At 43.3% G+C, this 16,672-nt stretch overlaps 2 protein-coding genes across 4 annotated transcripts in view; one reads left to right on the top strand and one right to left on the bottom strand.

The window, feature by feature from the left end:
- Positions 1–5,221, top strand: part of BARD1 (BRCA1 associated RING domain 1) — an 81,105-nt gene extending 75,884 nt beyond the window's left edge. Inside the window, exon 11 of one of the 2 annotated variants that reach the window (XM_073306728.1) lies at positions 4,850–5,221. In XM_073306728.1, coding sequence (XP_073162829.1) covers positions 4,850–4,961 — 112 coding nt within the window. In that variant the 3' untranslated portion in view covers positions 4,962–5,221. The remainder of the gene's footprint in view (positions 1–4,849) is intronic. The other variant, XM_073306727.1, reaches the window with a different exon arrangement.
- The window catches only part of VWC2L (von Willebrand factor C domain containing 2 like), a 128,633-nt gene that overhangs the window by 14,136 nt on the left and 97,825 nt on the right, over positions 1–16,672 (bottom strand). The gene's annotated exons all lie outside the window — the stretch shown is intronic.

Raw genomic sequence — 16,672 nt, 5'->3', positions numbered from 1 at the left:
ATTTTTACTATATAATTGTAAAATAAATAAGTTGGAATATTAATATTGTACATTTCAGTATATAGAGCAGTGTAAACAAGTAATTGCATGAAATTTTAGTCTGTACTGACTTCACTAGTGCTATTTCTGTAGCCTGTTGTAAAACTAGGCAAATATCTAGATGAGCTGATGTATTCCCTTAGAAGATCTCTGGGTACCCCCAGGGTATGCATATCCCTGGCTGAGAACCACTGATACAATGGACTTAAACCCTGTTAAGCGAATGGCCACAACCACCAAGCCTCCAAGACAATGCATCAGAACTGTGCCTAATTTGATGTGGTGTTTTAGTAAATTTCATGAGAAGTTGTTTTCTCTCATCAGTGGCTCACTGTCTGGGGCTTTATATTTATGATTCACCAAATCTTAGATGTGCCCTAATCCAACTCCCAGGCTTCAAACCCACAGAACTGTGAAAGGTCAGGAATATTAGCATCTCTAGGCTAATTAAGCTAGAATAGCACTATATAGCTTTATCAGTGGTTAAGGCTTGATTCTGGAAGGTGTTGAATACAATGTCCCTGCTGTCAATGTTGCTTAACACTAAGCACATGCTTAAGCGCCATAGAATCATAGAATATCAGGGTTGGAAGGGACCTCAGGAGGTCATCTAGTCCAACCCCCTGCTCAAAAGCAGGACCCATCCCCAATTAAATCATCCCAGCCAAGGCTTTGTCAAGCCTGACCTTAAAAACTTCTAAGGAAGGAGATTCCACCACCTCCGTAGGCAACGCATTCCAGTGTTTCACCACCCTCCTAGTGAAAAAGTTTTTCCTAATATCCAACCTAAACCTCCCCCACTGCAACTTGAGACCATTACTCCTTGTCCTGTCCTCTTCCACCACTGAGAATAGTCTAGAACCATCCTCTCTGGAACTACCTCTCAGGTAGTTGAAAGCAGCTATCAAATCCCCCCTCATTCTTCCCTTCCGCAGACTAAACAATCCCAGTTCCCTCAGCCTCTCCTCATAAGTCATGTGTTCCAGACCCCTAATCATTTTTGTTGCCCTTCGCTGGACTCTCTCCAATTTATCCATATCCTTCTTGTAGTGTGGGGCCCAAAACTGGACACAGTACTCCAGATGAGGCCTCACCAACGTTGAATGGGGACGATCACATCCCTCGATCTGCTGGCTATGCCCCTACTTATACATCCCAAAATGCCATTGGCCTTCTTGGCAACAAGGGCACACTGCTGACTCATATCCAGCTTCTCGTCCACTGTCACCCCTAGGTCCTTTTCCGCAGAACTGCTGCCTAGCCATTCGGTCCCTAGTCTGTAGCTGTGCATTGGGTTCTTCTGTCCTAAGTGCAGGACCCTGCACTTATCCTTATTGAACCTCATCAGATTTCTTTTGGCCCAATCCTCCAATTTGTCTAGGTCCCTCTGTATCCTATCCCTGCCCTCCAGCGTATCTACCACTCCTCCCAGTTTAGTATCATCCGCAAATTTGCTGAGAGTGCAATCCACACCATCCTCCAGATTCAAAGATAATGGCCAATGGCTCTGCAATCACAGCCGCTAGTTCCTTTAGCACTCTTGGATGCAACTCGTCCGGCCCCATGGACTTGTGCACGTCCAGCTTTTCTAAATAGTCCCTAACCACCTCTTTCTCCACAGAGGGCTGGCCATCTATTCCCCATGCTGTGATGCCCAGCGCAGCAGTCTGGGAGCTGACCTTGTTCGTGAAGACAGAGGCAAAAAAAGGCTTGATTCTGCCTTGCCCTGTTAGGTATTGCGTGTTCAAGTCAAAAATTCCGTGGCACTTTAATTCTACCTTAATGATTCCTCAATCTATATTTTTCAATTGCGCGTAATCTTACAATGATCTTTGGAGCAGTTTACCAACAAAAAGCCTTTGATAACATTCAGGGTGGTCGCCGTGTTAGTCTGTATCAGCAGAAAGAACGAGGAGTCCTTGTGGCACTTTAGAGTACTTGTGGCATCCTCCCTTATGTCAGGTATCCAAAAGTCAATAACCCGACAGTATTCCTGACTGGAGAGCTAAAGTCTGATTTTTCAGCTTCCGGACATTATTATACTATAATGATGATTATTTTTCTGCTTGAAAGACGCGTGGCTCATGACCTGGTGAATCCCACAGCATGTTCTTGTATTTCATCCCCACAGCAGCAGCTTTCAGAGCAGAAGCATAGTAGCACTTTGTACCGCTGCACAGTTGGGTGTGTAGTATCTGTTTCACCTAGTGACCTCTTCTATGTGCTGGCGATGGAGGAATAAGGTACTCCCAGTTGTACGTCATCAGATGGTAATTCCCAGATTCGAGCCACACTACCTATCTGGAATGGTTTGCTCATGAAATGAGTGTGTGAATTTATATGGCATTTATTTAGTTCCTGCACATTTTGTGGGTATATTATTTAATATAACGTAGGGTAGATGTGGTGGATAAGATAAGACATTTGAAAAACAACCCCAGTGTCATTCGTATATGCTACAAGACATTGAAAGAGAACTCGATACTCTCTGCCTATCCTGTCCAACGCTCCTTCTTTTGTATGTCCTATTTCTCCTTCCCTTGTCTTTTATCCTTCTCATCTACTCCTCCAGGTTGTCTCCCATCCTGTTCATATTTCCTTCAGCTTGATAATTTTACAGATTGACCCTCAAAGTGCCTCTCCCACTATTAGGGATGGGGCAGAGAGGAGTAACCTTGCATTTTCCTTTAGAAGAAGGTCGTGTTTGGTTTTGATTTCTGATCCCTGAATTAATAAGAGCTGCCCACAGAATATTGAAAAGGTCAAGGCCCCATACCTCCATAATACACCCAATGTGCAGTAACAGTAGGAGACATTAGCATTCTAACACACCATTCCTATGACCAAAAAAAAATCGTAAATAAGAATGGAAAATGGCATAAAATGAAGTCAAACTTCATGACAAATGTTGTTATGAAACTGGAGACATGGAACCAGAGGTACCCATTCTCATTATAGTGCTCACAGTGTAGTGTGACACATGCATTATATTAGCAATGTGTTCCATGAAAGAAACAAAAGGCATTTCTCTTTTGTCCTCTCCCCATCATGTAGCCTATGGGTGAACCTCACTAATGACTAGGAGACACCCTTCAAATGACTGATTTTTGTGAATTACACCCTGGTCTTGCACTATTAGGTCAATGGAAATTTTACTGGTGACTTCAGCGGGACCAGGAGCAGACTATGGGTAAAATTCTCACAGTGCAGAGGCCAGCACAAATTGTATGCACTGCTTAAATCCCATTTAAGGCTTCGAAATACATCTTGAGTGGGACTTATGTGATGCAAAGCCCTAGCACCGTTCCTCTGTAGTGGGGGGGGGGGGTAAATTCTGCCCAATGTGACTAGCTAGGATATAGTGGGCAGGACATGTCACATGGCTTGAGTTCTATTCCCAACTCATTGCCCTCTTGTCGTGACCATGGGCATGTCCCTTTGCCTCTGTTTGTCCTCCTAGACTTTGTCTGTTAGTAAACTCTACAGGGCAGGGATTCAGAGTAGCAGCCGTGTTAGTCTGTATCCGCAAAAAGAAAAGGAGGACTTGTGGCACCTTAGAGATTTACAAAGGTATTTGAGCATAAGCTTTCGTGAGCTACAGCTCACTTCAGCAGATGCATACAGTGGAAAATACAGTGGGGAGATTTTATATACACAGAGAGCATGAAACAATGGGTGTTACCATACAGACTGTAACAAGAGTGATTAGGAAAGGGGAGCTATTACCAGCAGGAGAGCGGGGGTGGGGAAGAGGGGGAACCTTCTGTAGTGATAATCAAGGTGGGCCATTTCCAGCAGTGGACAAGAACAGTAGGGGTGGAAATAAACAAGGGGAAATAGTTTTACTTTGTGTAATTTCCCCCCCTACTGTTCTTGTCCACTGCTGGAAATGGCCCACCTTGATTATCACTACAAAAGGTTCCCCCTCTTCCCCCGCTCTCCTGCTGGTAATAGCTCCCCTTTCCTGATCACTCTTGTTACAGTCTGTATGGTAACACCCATTGTTTCATGTTCTCTGTGTATATAAAATCTCCCCACTTTATTTTCCACTACATGCATCTGATGAAGTGAGCTGTAGCTCACGAAAGCTTATGCTCAAATAAATTTGTTAGTCTCTAAGATGCCACAAGTACTTCTTTTCTTCTTAGGGCAGGGATTGTCTCTTTTTATGTGGTCTGACTACCTCACAATGTATTCTGTTCCTTCATTTTGACTGTTGCAGCTTAGTGTTAGTGATTCATGGTAATACCACAGGGTATCAGAAAAAAGAAAAACAATATTTTATGCAGTCCTAGGAAGTTTCACAACAGGATTCAGCTATGAAAGCTTTAATGAGAAGAGAGGCAAGGCGATCAATTATATGAATTGTAGTAACATAGCACCGAGGAATTGTATATGAATTGTAGTAACATAGAACATTTAATAGTGGGCCCGGACCTCACTGCTCTTGGCCCCTTTCAAACACAGAACACAAGACAGTCCATGCCCCAAACAGCTTTTCAGTTCCACCAATCACAGTTTGTCTTTTGCGCCATGTTGGTTAGTTACATGAATCATCCAATCAGACAAGAAACATTAAAACTAGGCAACACAGCACAAAGTTCTGGGCACACTGCAGACGTTCTCAATGGAGTTTTGGCAGATGAATCCCCTAAGTGGGCAAGTGGGACTTAAGTGGGGCATGGTCTTGAATTTCACCAGGAAAAAATTCCCAAATAATTTCAAAGACTGAATACATTTGATAATTTGTTGACCTGTTTTCAAATGGAAGAATAAAGGCAACATTCCCTGAATAGCTTATTTGTTGCAGTTTTTTCAGGCAACTCTGGAAACCATGGAAGAATGTGACCCTTTACAACGACCCCACTGTTGACATCTTCTCTGTCTTCGATGCACGTGACCCAAGTGGGCTCCATAACTAGTTGATTGATATTTCATACACTTCAGAAACCTCCCAAGTCTGGCACACAAAACATAGGTGCCCCAAGAATCTACAGAGGCTAAGGCACTGGGAGAACTTGAATTACAAGTTAGTCATTCTCCCTTCCAAATAAATCACTGTGAGAGCTTTATGTCTTCGGCGCTTACTGTATTAATTTTATGCATGAGTGCTTTTTTTCTTTTTTTTGTCATGTGAAATATATCACTAGCCTACTAGAGCAAAATATCATTATATCTGAAAAGGGATTTGGTCACTTACACATTGTCACCGAGGATCATTGCACATAGATTATGTAGGGCTGTACCATGCAATTTTTCTTGTGTTTATTAAGTGATTATAAATGTTGAGCAGAATGCCTTAAGGGGACATTTAATGTCTTATTGTAGTGACATTTCATTTAAAATATGACCCACCTGGGGCGGGATGTGGCTGCCGGGCTTTGCTCGAGGGGATGTTTTGTGAGCAGGTGTCTATAGCCCTTTCTGGCCTGAATAAGCAGATCTCCTTTGCGTTCCTATGTTTTCTCTGTTGTTCTCATGCATGCATACTGGAAGGTGGCACAGTCTAGTTGTTAGAGACCAGAACTAGACATGAGGGCCTCAGGGTGGGTCTTGGCTACTTCACAGAGTTCCTGTGTGACTTTGGCTAAGTCACTTAGGTTTTTATCAAAGGGTCCTTTGGTTTTGGGAGTCTCCCTTTTTAGATGTCCAGCTACACTTGATTTTCCGACGTGCTGAGCACTCAAAGCTTCTGTTGGTTTCAGTGGGTACCAGGGTACAAGGATGGGCCAGAAAAGTGCTATATAAATATGAAGTAGTAATATTTCCCTTGGAATATTCACCCTAGTATATGTACTTGCACCCAAGGAGGAGGAAAAGAGTATTTACACAGAGTGTATGCTTTTGCATGGTGTGCAGATCTCGTCTACCTACCATCTACTCCTCTCTCTGTGGGAGACAGCAGGGACATTTCGTTGGGGCTTTCCCTGTCCATGATACCCCCCAGCCCAAAACAGCTCTCATGTAAGCTGCCTTCTCCTAAGGAAGATGGCTTCACCCCTGACAACCAGGGTTAGATTCTTGTATCAGAGAGAAGAATTAGAGGTTTCTAGCAGCCCAACCCTTCCCTCCCACCCTGAAGAGGGCTGAGCTATTCCAGCTCACTCCTCTCCCCATCTCGTGATGAGGAGAAGGAGAGGAAGGGGTGGCCTCTTGTCTTCTGAAACTTTTCCTCCACAGTGTTTGCAGGTGAGGACAGTATTTTCCAGCCTGATGTTTTGCTTTCTGTGCCCCCAGCCTTGGCTGCTCTAGAGCTGCCCACAAAGTGACTGGAAATAAGATCAGGGTAACTTTCCTTGTACAATTTGCTGGTGGTTGTGAACAGAGACAGTATTGATATCCCGGACAAGATGTGAATCAAAGCCAGGCTCCTACTTCTTGCTCAGGAGTTTAGTAGTAGCAATGGGGGGTGGGGAGCGGGACATTTGCTAAGTCCTTTGTTCCCTAAAACTCAGCAGGAACTAGAAGTGCTCTGAAGGCAGCAGCAGTCATGAATCCCTCGTTCAGACTGAGACGGACTGATGGCTCGACTGAAGGTTGCTGGGAAATGGGGCCTTTGACAGCCCATGAAGTTAAGTAAACAAGGCAAATGGGGGAATCTGAGATGTCAACACCCTGTTCTCCCCTTCCCCCCCAAATACCCCAAAACAATGAGTCTCTTAACTGTTTGAATCCAACCTTCACAGTACATTCCATAGCTCACCTGAGTACACACAATTGGCATCATAATACTATGCACTTCTCTGACCTCTTCTCAGCCAAGGATCTTACAAACATTAACTAAGCTCTGTAAGTTTGGTAAGGTGGCTCGTTGACTGCAGCAGGGAGGTTACTGTACCTTGCCCATGATCACACGGTATCAGTTAGTATCGGAACTTGGAATGGAACCCAGGGGTCCTGTTTCCTGCTGCTCTGATCTTATACTGAATCACAGTCTTTCCCCGGGGCTGAGGGAGGAAGAGCAAGGATGACTAGGATGTATCAAAGAGAATTGCTCCTAAAAGGCACTGCTCTTTCAGAGTGGTTTGCCTTGTTGCTCATATTCTTTGAACAAAAGAAGCAACCGTATCCTATTCCACCAGATGATGAGTCAGAAGATGTGTTACGCTCCAGCTCTGCTACAGATGTGCCTTTGTGATCTTTGGCAAATTAGTTAGCCTCGCTCAGCCAGATTTTCAAAAGAGCTCAGCTCCTATTTTGGTGACCAAATCAGTCGTCAGATTTTCAGAAAAGGTGTTCAGCGCTTTTGAAAATCTGGTCATGTCTCCCTGTTGGACACTGTGCTCTTTGGAAACGCTGGCCCCAAATTGTGCATGCTCAGCACTTGAAAATCTGGCATTTTGTTCCTCAATATCCCCATCTATAAAATGGAATAAAAACGGTTGTCCACATTTGTAAAATGCTTTGAGATCCGGGGATTTAAAAAAAAAAGACTTTTTAGCTGTTAAAAAGTGAAGTGTCTGTGATTTGTTAATCAAAAAGACTGCAGAGAAGGGAAAATATATGACTTCTTATTTGTAGAAAGTAAACAATCTGAATAAACTACCTGCCACAAAAGAAAAACAACTAATATAAAGATATAATGTTGTTGTGAGATGGTTTATAATATATGAACCATGAGAAATGAAGCACAAGTGATTTGTGACCAAGAGTGTAAAAAAAAAAGAATCCCTGTATTACATGGTTGCATATTTGTTACTTTTATTAGTTTTATAATATATGGCCGGACCATTTTGCTTGCAAATCACTTTTGTGTAACACTGCATTTTCCTCCCCAAAGTGAGCTTTTCCTATCAGTTATGTGAAACACAATTCCCTGCAAATGGCTAATCCTTGAACTTTATTAATACCTCGTGTTCTTCTAAATGATCTGCATTAGCCCAGATAATAAAGCTCTTGTTTTGCTATTATGTATCCACCTTATCTCATGGGCTTTCCATAGCAGAGGAAGGATGAAAAATCTGTTAATAAAAATAATAATAATCCAAACCATAATATGGTGCATCAATAGTAATGTGATTTTTTTATACCAGCTGCTGCTCTTTGGGAATTTTCAGAGGCCACATACTAATCTAATAATAACCTCAGTCCATATTTTGACGTGATCTATCATACCAATATTGAATTTTCAGCCCTAATCATTTTGATATAGATGGTGCACCGGAATAACAATAGTCTACAGAAAATCCCTAGGTTTACATCCGCACCCTAGCATTTTGATCAGGACACATGTTTTTTTGAGGTTTGTGTTTCAGCTTGACCTATGTTATTTATCACCAATGTATGTAAAAAATTAAGCATTGGGATACTGTAACATTTCTGCTTGTAAGTAATTCAATTGTAGACAATGGGATATTAACATATGACCTGTAGACACAGGTTCTTCATGTGAAGATTCTTAGCATTGCTTGTATTGAGTTTAAGATCCAAGCTTGCCCCCATTGAAATCAACGCCAGATCTGGCACTAAAAATATGATTTCATCTGAGGTAACTGTGTGCCTCATTAACTTTCATGCCGTTATGTCTGTTCCCCAGGCCATGTAGCCATATGAAAAAACATTTTAATACTTTCTTGTTTTCTAAAATGCTCAATTTCTTTTCTCTCCCTGAACCAAGCTCCCAAGTGTTAGATTCTTCATAACAGAGCCTTTAACAGCTTTTAATGATAAGAGAAAGGCTATGACAGCTCCAGCATCTGCTACAGCAGAGCCCCAGAATTGCTGACCATTGATCCCACTGTATGCATTGGCTCGAGAGTGGAAGTAATTTCCTCCTTTTGATGTCCTTGGGCCTCATAGAGATGGAAAAGCCGGGCCGACGTATTATAGTCCAATGCCCGTTTTTATTCCAGCTCGAAAAACGTGACACAGAGTACTAAAGAGCCCCAGTTACACGGTGAAACCTGCTTAAATGAACAGGTGCGTAATAAAACCTGTAACGAATGAACCTGCTGCACACCTCAATGCCGATAAATCCTGTTACACGACAGAAAATGTATCAAATAATGAAAACGGGTAATCTGACCCTGATAAATGCCTGTTGTGTAATAATTGGTGCCAAGACTATGCATGCAGTGAAACTCTTACACATTTAATTCCAGGTGAAAGAATTGAGTTCACAAAGGAATGTGGGGTTCTCTACACCTCCAGCAATGCATTCAATAATTTTCTCTTGTATAAGGAGATTGAAACAAATCATATTTGTTTGTTCTAGCGGGCAAGGAACCAATGTGTACTAAATAGACTGACAATAAGCACCTGTTTAACTTTTATAGTGTCAGTCATCCCATTGCAATGTATAAAATTAAGCACGAGCTCAATCCTGAATGCTGAATGTTCGGGCCTGTTCCAGTGAAGCACTGAAGTTTGTGACCAGCTTTAAGCATGCAAGTAGCCCCATTAGCTTAAATGGGATTACTCATGCATTTAAAGTTAAGTGGGTGCTTTGGTGCTTTGCTGGATTGGGCCAGAATGCCCAGCACCTCACAGGATGCCAGCCCCAGAGCTTGCAGGATCGGTGCTGAAATCAGTAGCTTTTCAAAGGTATTTAGACACCTAATTCCCTTTGATCCTTTGAGTTCTAGTGATTTAGATGGGTAAGTGACATTTTCAAAAGTGATAGGCACTTAGGATCCTAAGTCCCATTGACTTTCAGTCTCTGGCCCTGCCATAGCTGTGCAAGGAAATACTACCCCACCATGGGATGCAGGCATAGCGCACATTTACAAAACAACCTAGAACAGGCTGGGTGACTCTCAGCATTGGGCACATAATCTGTTGCACCTAATCTGCACATAATCAGCACTGGGCACATAATCTGGGTGACGCTCAGCAATGGGCACATGCATTTGATCATCACCGGGACATAAAGGGTCACATTTTCAGTAGTGGCTACTGCTGTGGGATGGCTCAGTGGTTGGGAGCTCAGTTTGTGACACTCTGGGCCTGGTTCCCAGACTTGCTCAACTCTGCCAGGTCCAGCCAGTGAGCCCTCAGCAGGTGCCATTGCCACCACACTCACTCAAGTGTAACTTGTCGCCCCGAAGTACTGCCTCACCTCAGGAGCAACCCAGCGGGACACAGGCGAGTGGTCGTGTGCCTGTCCCAATGCTTCGCCAGCTCTGCAGCTCAGCCATTTTACAATGGCCCAATTTGGCTTGCTCAGTGTGGCTCATGTTAGGAGACTACATCTACTAACCTCAGACAGTATCTATTTCCCAGTAAGACACCTTAATGTTCACTTGTCTCAACTTGTTTGAGCCCTTTCTTATGTCTGGGGGGGAAACCTAGTATGAGAGACTTCCTGTTGCTCTAGCAAGAAGAGCCGTCAAAACTCAAGCCAATAGTTAAAGCCAAGATTTTTCAAAAGCAACTAGGGACTTTGGGTGCCTCCATTTTGGGGTGTCCAACGTAAGATGCCATAAAGAGGCCTGATGTTCAGAAAGTTCTGAGCATACACTCTTTTTTGCCACCCCTCTGCCTACAGCCTCTACTCTAGCCTGTAGGTTGGAGCACTGGTCACAGCTGTCTGCCTGACTTGTGTGTGGTGGAAAGTTTGGGTTCCATATCAACCTGGTTACCTTGACTTGTCCCTGGTTGACCCACATTATGCCCTCTGTAATGGTCTCTATGAACTCCCCCATCATCCACGAGTGGCCATTCCACCTACAGTCCCATTAAGGTAATGTTGAGCTCCTTCCCTTTCCACTTTGCAAAACCTTGGTTTATAGCTAAGATGGTGCGACGCTAATGCCATTTTTGTCCGAATCAGAGACTACCATTTTCCTTGTGAACAATGCTGGCCGAACACTGGATATAAAACCCATTTGTAAATGTTGTTACTTTCTTATCAAGGCATCCAGCCCTCCTTCAATATATTGCTGTCATTACCAGTACAAGCAGCTTGTTTCAGGATGGATTAGAGATGCTGTGGGGTCTGAGATACTCTGTGGGTTTTCACACCCTGATGGTAAACGTGTTTCTTTTTCAATGTTTGTAAAGGAAAAGGGGAGGGAAGGAAATCAATCATGCACTGCGTTTTGGCTAGCTATAAAATTAGCAAATGTCTACAGGACTTTAATAGTCCAGCACAGTAAACTTGAATCCAGTGGAAGTTAGGGGAAATTTAAAGACAAGAATTATACACCTGCAACTGAAATAGGTCCCAGTGCTCCCTTTTTGCTCTCAAATTCCTCTCATGCCAATAAAATACTAGAAGAATATAATGGAAGATTGGATCTTTGGGTATTATAGCATCTTGACTTAGAAGTGCTTTAACCTTGGCCTCATGCTTCCTGTGGGGCCTGTTGTCTTTGCTACATAAATACCAGCACTAGCAAGGAGCATGTTGAATTTCATCTAAGGAAAATTAAATATGAAACCATCACAATCCCATTGATTCTGAACATGTGCTATATACGTTAAATTGAACTTAATGGACTGAAAAACGAGCATCTCACCACATATGTGAGAGAATTATTTGTTGCTCACATATTTATATTGGTCCCTTCCCCCTCCTTCAAAATACATGTATCCATCTATGGGGGCAGACAACACAGAAACTATTCTATTAGCCTGCTATGACTCTGTGCCGACTCCATTTCAGATCTTTTTTTTTGTGTGCGACCGATGAGAAATTCTCCTGGGAAGTTCTTTGTCTCAAAAAGCTTTAATGGTAAAAAATAATGCAATGGAAATACAGGAACAGAGTTGACATCCAGGGACTCCAGCAGGATTGTGCTTATGAAGCGAGCAGATGATGTTTGACTCCATCAAGCCATCTCAATGGTAATAATAACACGTTATTAAGACCAAGTCATTAATTATTAATTAATTAATGGCCCACTCTTAAAAACATGATTAGTATTTTGCTTTGGAAAGGCTATAAACCTCTAATCAATAAGGTTTAGGAAGAAACTTCCTAGTGTTCAAATGATCGTATACCTACCTTGTCTTGCACCTTCTGAATCAGCTAGTGATGACTACAGTAGGACATGCAGCCTGGAATTTCCTATGTTCTTAACGTGAACATCACACTGGTGAGTATTAATATAACCCAGTTCTATCATACTGCTTTAATGTTATTGCCTAGTATCTCTTAGGTGAAGCTTTGCAACTTTTTTATTCAAACTATTTAAGTGTTATATCGTACATATTCTTTATAGGGATTTTTCCTGTGTTTTGTTGACCACTTGCCAGTAACTATCGCTGACCCTGGCCAGCGTCATGGTCACAGGCAGATCAGTTTTTGTAAACCAGTCCCATCTGCAGTAGCCTGGTCTGAAGTGGTTCCATTATCTGGACCCTATATTTACAGCTCCGTGGTGTTTATCATTGTCAGTCACTGGCTGGGCACGTGTTACTTCAGTCAGCCCACAAGCATTGTCAGCAGCATTGTTTGTGTCCTCAAGAAACAGGCAGCCAATGCCCTCTTTGGTTTTGTTTAGATGTTTGCTGTTCCTCAGGAGTGATAATGTCATATGACTACATTGGGTAGAATTCAATTTTTTTTATAATTTCGATGGAGAATAGCTTTTTTTTTTTAGGCCTTTTTTATTTTTACCAATTTAAATGTTCATGTTTGTGCAATATTATGGCCATGATGTCAATTTGTAGTGATTTAAATGTTCACAGCTGTGGGGTATCAGGCAAGAATTATTTCATGACAGGAGACACTGCGATTCCAAAAGTTAAAGTTTTATAACCGTCAAAACAGAAACTGTCAACATCACATGCCAAAATATACAAAGAAAATAGCCATAAATCAAACTCTCATAAGTTCTCAAGCAGTTTTCTTACTTTGCTTAGCTGTGAATTTTGATCATTAGTGATGGAAATATTTTTTCATCGGTTTGTGTGTGTACGGGGAAAGCGATGTTTACTGACATTTGCCAGTAAAAATCTAATCTTTCCAAACCTACATATGACCTTCGTGCAGCCAGCATAGCTGCTATCATCACAACCATGTATGTTGCTATCCCTTTTTGCTTGAAATCGAAGTCTCTCATATGTGCATTGAAGGTATAAGTTTGGCACTCACAATATTTTTCCTGTTCTACTTTCCTACTCTGTAGAGTCTTTTGTAATTTTTTCAGGACTTTGGGTCCAGATGCTTGTTAGAGCATGACACTAATTTTTGTTTTCTATCCACCCATAAGTCTGTAGACTGGTGAGCCTAATAAAGCACCATGAGATGCGTGGCAATATTCTAATCACTGCAGAAAGGTCCCAAATTGTATTGGTTCGCATACCACTTTCTTTAAAGAATTGATGTTAGAAATAACATATACAAATTTCTTCTTTTATGCACATTTATTTTTAGGCCTCCATAGGATAACATAACTATCCGTTGAGTCGTTGTGAAGTGATAGAAACAGCTACAAATATGGTTCAGAGCTCTTTCTGTTTATCACTGGGTTCAATCATAACTGGGATTCGCAATCTGTTATCTTCCAATTTTTAAGTTCTCAGCCATTTGACTTTACGAACTACACCTGTGCCACGTAAAGCTAGAGCAAGGCATATATCGATGCCAGACCTTTGCGATAGCAGCGAGAACTCAACCAATCAGCACCCATAGTCTACAGGGAATTTGCATACAACAATTTCATTGGTTGTATGAGGGAGAGTGCCCAGATGGTGGTCACTTGGCCCAACTGCCAGACACATGCGATAGCATGTGCTTTCAGCTACTAATAGTAAATAAATGCCTCAGGAAGGCTAAAGTGTTCCATTATAACATAAAACCGCTCAGGTATTTAGACAGTTCATCACAAAGAAACACAGTGAAGCAGCCATTATTATTACTCGGCTTTCGTGATACACAGATTACCAGGAACAATTCAATATGTCACACAATGACATTGACACGTTTGGGTGTGTGTCGATGAACTACATTCCGCCGCTTTTAAACGTGTCTAACGAAAGTGTGCAGCTCCTGCTCATTCTGAGCTGGCTCTTTGTTGAACACTGATGAGCCACAGTTCACTTGGCTTCCCTTTTATCGAATTTCAATCAAGGAAAATATGAAGCGTTTTGAGTAGCTCTTGGGGAAAACAAAATGTGGAGTTAATGAGAAGGGAACACGTGTGCGAGAGGGCCGGGGGAGGTTCTGGTGGAGTGGGTGTGTGTATGTAAAAGGCAGGGGTCTCTGGTAGGGGATGTACATGTATTTCAGGGCAGGGGGCTTAGAGAAGGGTGGAGGTGGGAAAGACTTGGCTGGGTGTCAGGCAGCAGGTTACGCCTCAGAAGCTCGGGCTCCCTCCCAAGCAGGGCTGTCTACAGTGCTGGGTGAACCACTCCCTCTGCTCGGAGGAGGCTCAAATTGCATCCACCAGCTGAAAAATCAAGTCACTCTCCTTAGCCCAAGCTTTTTATGCACGTGAGCGACCATCACCAACCCTCAACTTTCTTGCAGCAACGGGAGGGAATTCTTCCCCATGCATCCCCCGCAGCAGCTTCCTGTGTGGGGACTCAGAAGCTGGATATGAGTGTGCAGTTGTTGCCAAGAAGGCCAATGGCATTTTGGGATGTATACGTAGGGGCATTGCCAGCAGATCGAGGGACGTGATCGTTCCCCTCTATTCGACATTGGTGAGGCCTCATCTGGACTACTGTGTCCAGTTTTGGGCCCCACACTACAAGAAGGATGTGGGAAAATTGGAAAACGTCCAGCGGAGGGCAACAAAAATGATTAGGGACTGGAACACATGACTTATGAGGAGAGGCTGAGGGAACTGGGATTGTTTAGTCTGCGGAAGAAAAGAATGAGGGGGGATTTGATAGCTGCTTTCCACTACCTGAAAGGGGGTTCCAAAGAGGATGGCTCTAGACTGTTCTCAGTGGTAGCAGATGACAGAACAAGGAGCAATGGTCTCAAGTTGCAGTGGGGGAGGTTTAGGTTGGATATTAGGAAAAACTTTTTCACTAGGAGGGTGGTGAAACACTGGAATGCGTTACCTAGGGAGGTGGTGGAATCTCCTTCCTTAGAAGTTTTTAAGGGCAGGGGGTTGGACTAGATGACCTCCTGAGGCCCCTTCCAACCCTGATATTCTATGATTCTATGACTCTCTGAACTCAGGGCTCCATGTGGCTGCAGGTTTTACAAGTGCTCTGAACCAGCCCTGTTCTGGATGAGAGGAGAGCTGGGGGTGTTTTGCTCATTCACCTCAGTAGCTTGAACTGAGTAAGGCAGGGCCTAGCAGAAAGCCACCCAGCTGCATGCCCAAGGAGCGTACAACATCTGTCTGTACAGCCACTGTGCAGAACACACCACTAAGTAAAACTGCTCTGCCAGCATGGTCAGCAGCTGTTAAGGCTGAAAGCAATCGGGAGAATGCCTTGTGGTTTGTGGGCCTTTTCTCGTGTCCTGCAGTGGGTGTGTGTGTGACAACTGGAGGGAATGTGAGTTTTTTTTTATAAAGAGTTTTTAGTGTCCCACTTCCAACAAGCTCATGTCCGACCAGTGGCATGCACACCACAAATTGGGACCCTCCACACTTTGCCCTTGATTGACATGTTTGATATTGGTTCTGTCTTGTCTGCTAACCCATCTGACGGTGCATAGGCAGGGATCGGCAGGCTGTGGATGAATTGATCTATGAAAGAGCAGCGCCAAAATCAGCCTCTCGTGAACTGCGGGCCACCACGTGTTATTAACACCTCAGGAATCCACGGGGGAGCAAGCAGAGCTGGCAAGAGTGAGTATACGCTGACTCCAGCCACCACTGTGCCACTCACTTGACTTATGAGGGGAGGCTGAGGGAACTGGGATTGTTTAGTCTGCAGAAGAGAAGAATGAGAGGGGATTTGATAGCTGCTTTCAACTACCTGAAAGGGGGTTCCAGAGAGGATGGTTCTAGACTATTCTCAGTGGTGGAAGAGGACAGGACAAGGAGTAATGGTCTCAAGTTGCAGTGGGGGAGGTTTAGGTTGGATATTAGGAAAAACTTTTTCACTAGGAGGGTGGTGAAACACTGGAATGCGTTACCTAGGGAGGTGGTAGAATCTCCTTCCTTAGAAGTTTTTAAGGTCAGGCTTGACAAAGCCCTGGCTGGGATGATTTAATTGGGGATTGGTCCTGCTTTTGAGCAGGGGGTTGGACTAGATGACCTCCTGAGGTCCCTTCCAACCCTGATATTCTATGATTCTATGATTCACCTCTATCTGATAAGCAGTGGTGGCAGACAGGGTACGAACTGCATTTGTTTTTTGGTGCCGCAATTTTTGGATGCCTTTAATGGAGCCTGATTTTTGGCACGCACTGAACACCTACCCTCAGGGTTTTCCTTGGCCCAGCCTAGACTCTTTTAGGGTTTTTATCTGTCTACCTACCTACCTACCTACCTATCTATCTAATCTGATAAATGGATGAATATGCTGTAGCTTTTAAACAAGAAATTATCGGCACTTAGCGTCATGCCATCAGAATGGTCATATACTGTATCTCCTTGGTTGTTTTTTATTGGGGAGGGGTGTTAGCTAGCCTTCAGTGCATTGCAAGGGCAGGACTGGTTTAACTGAATATGACTGTAGTATGTAGGATTGTTGTAGCCACGTCGGTCTCAGGATATTAGACAGACAAGGTGGGTGAAGTAATATTTTTGATTGGACCACCTTCTGTTGGTGAGCTCAA

Source organism: Lepidochelys kempii, chromosome 11 (genome assembly GCF_965140265.1).
Source record: "Lepidochelys kempii isolate rLepKem1 chromosome 11, rLepKem1.hap2, whole genome shotgun sequence".
In the NCBI taxonomy this organism is placed as follows: domain Eukaryota; kingdom Metazoa; phylum Chordata; order Testudines; family Cheloniidae; genus Lepidochelys; species Lepidochelys kempii.
This window is presented reverse-complemented; position numbering and strand designations above follow the sequence as displayed.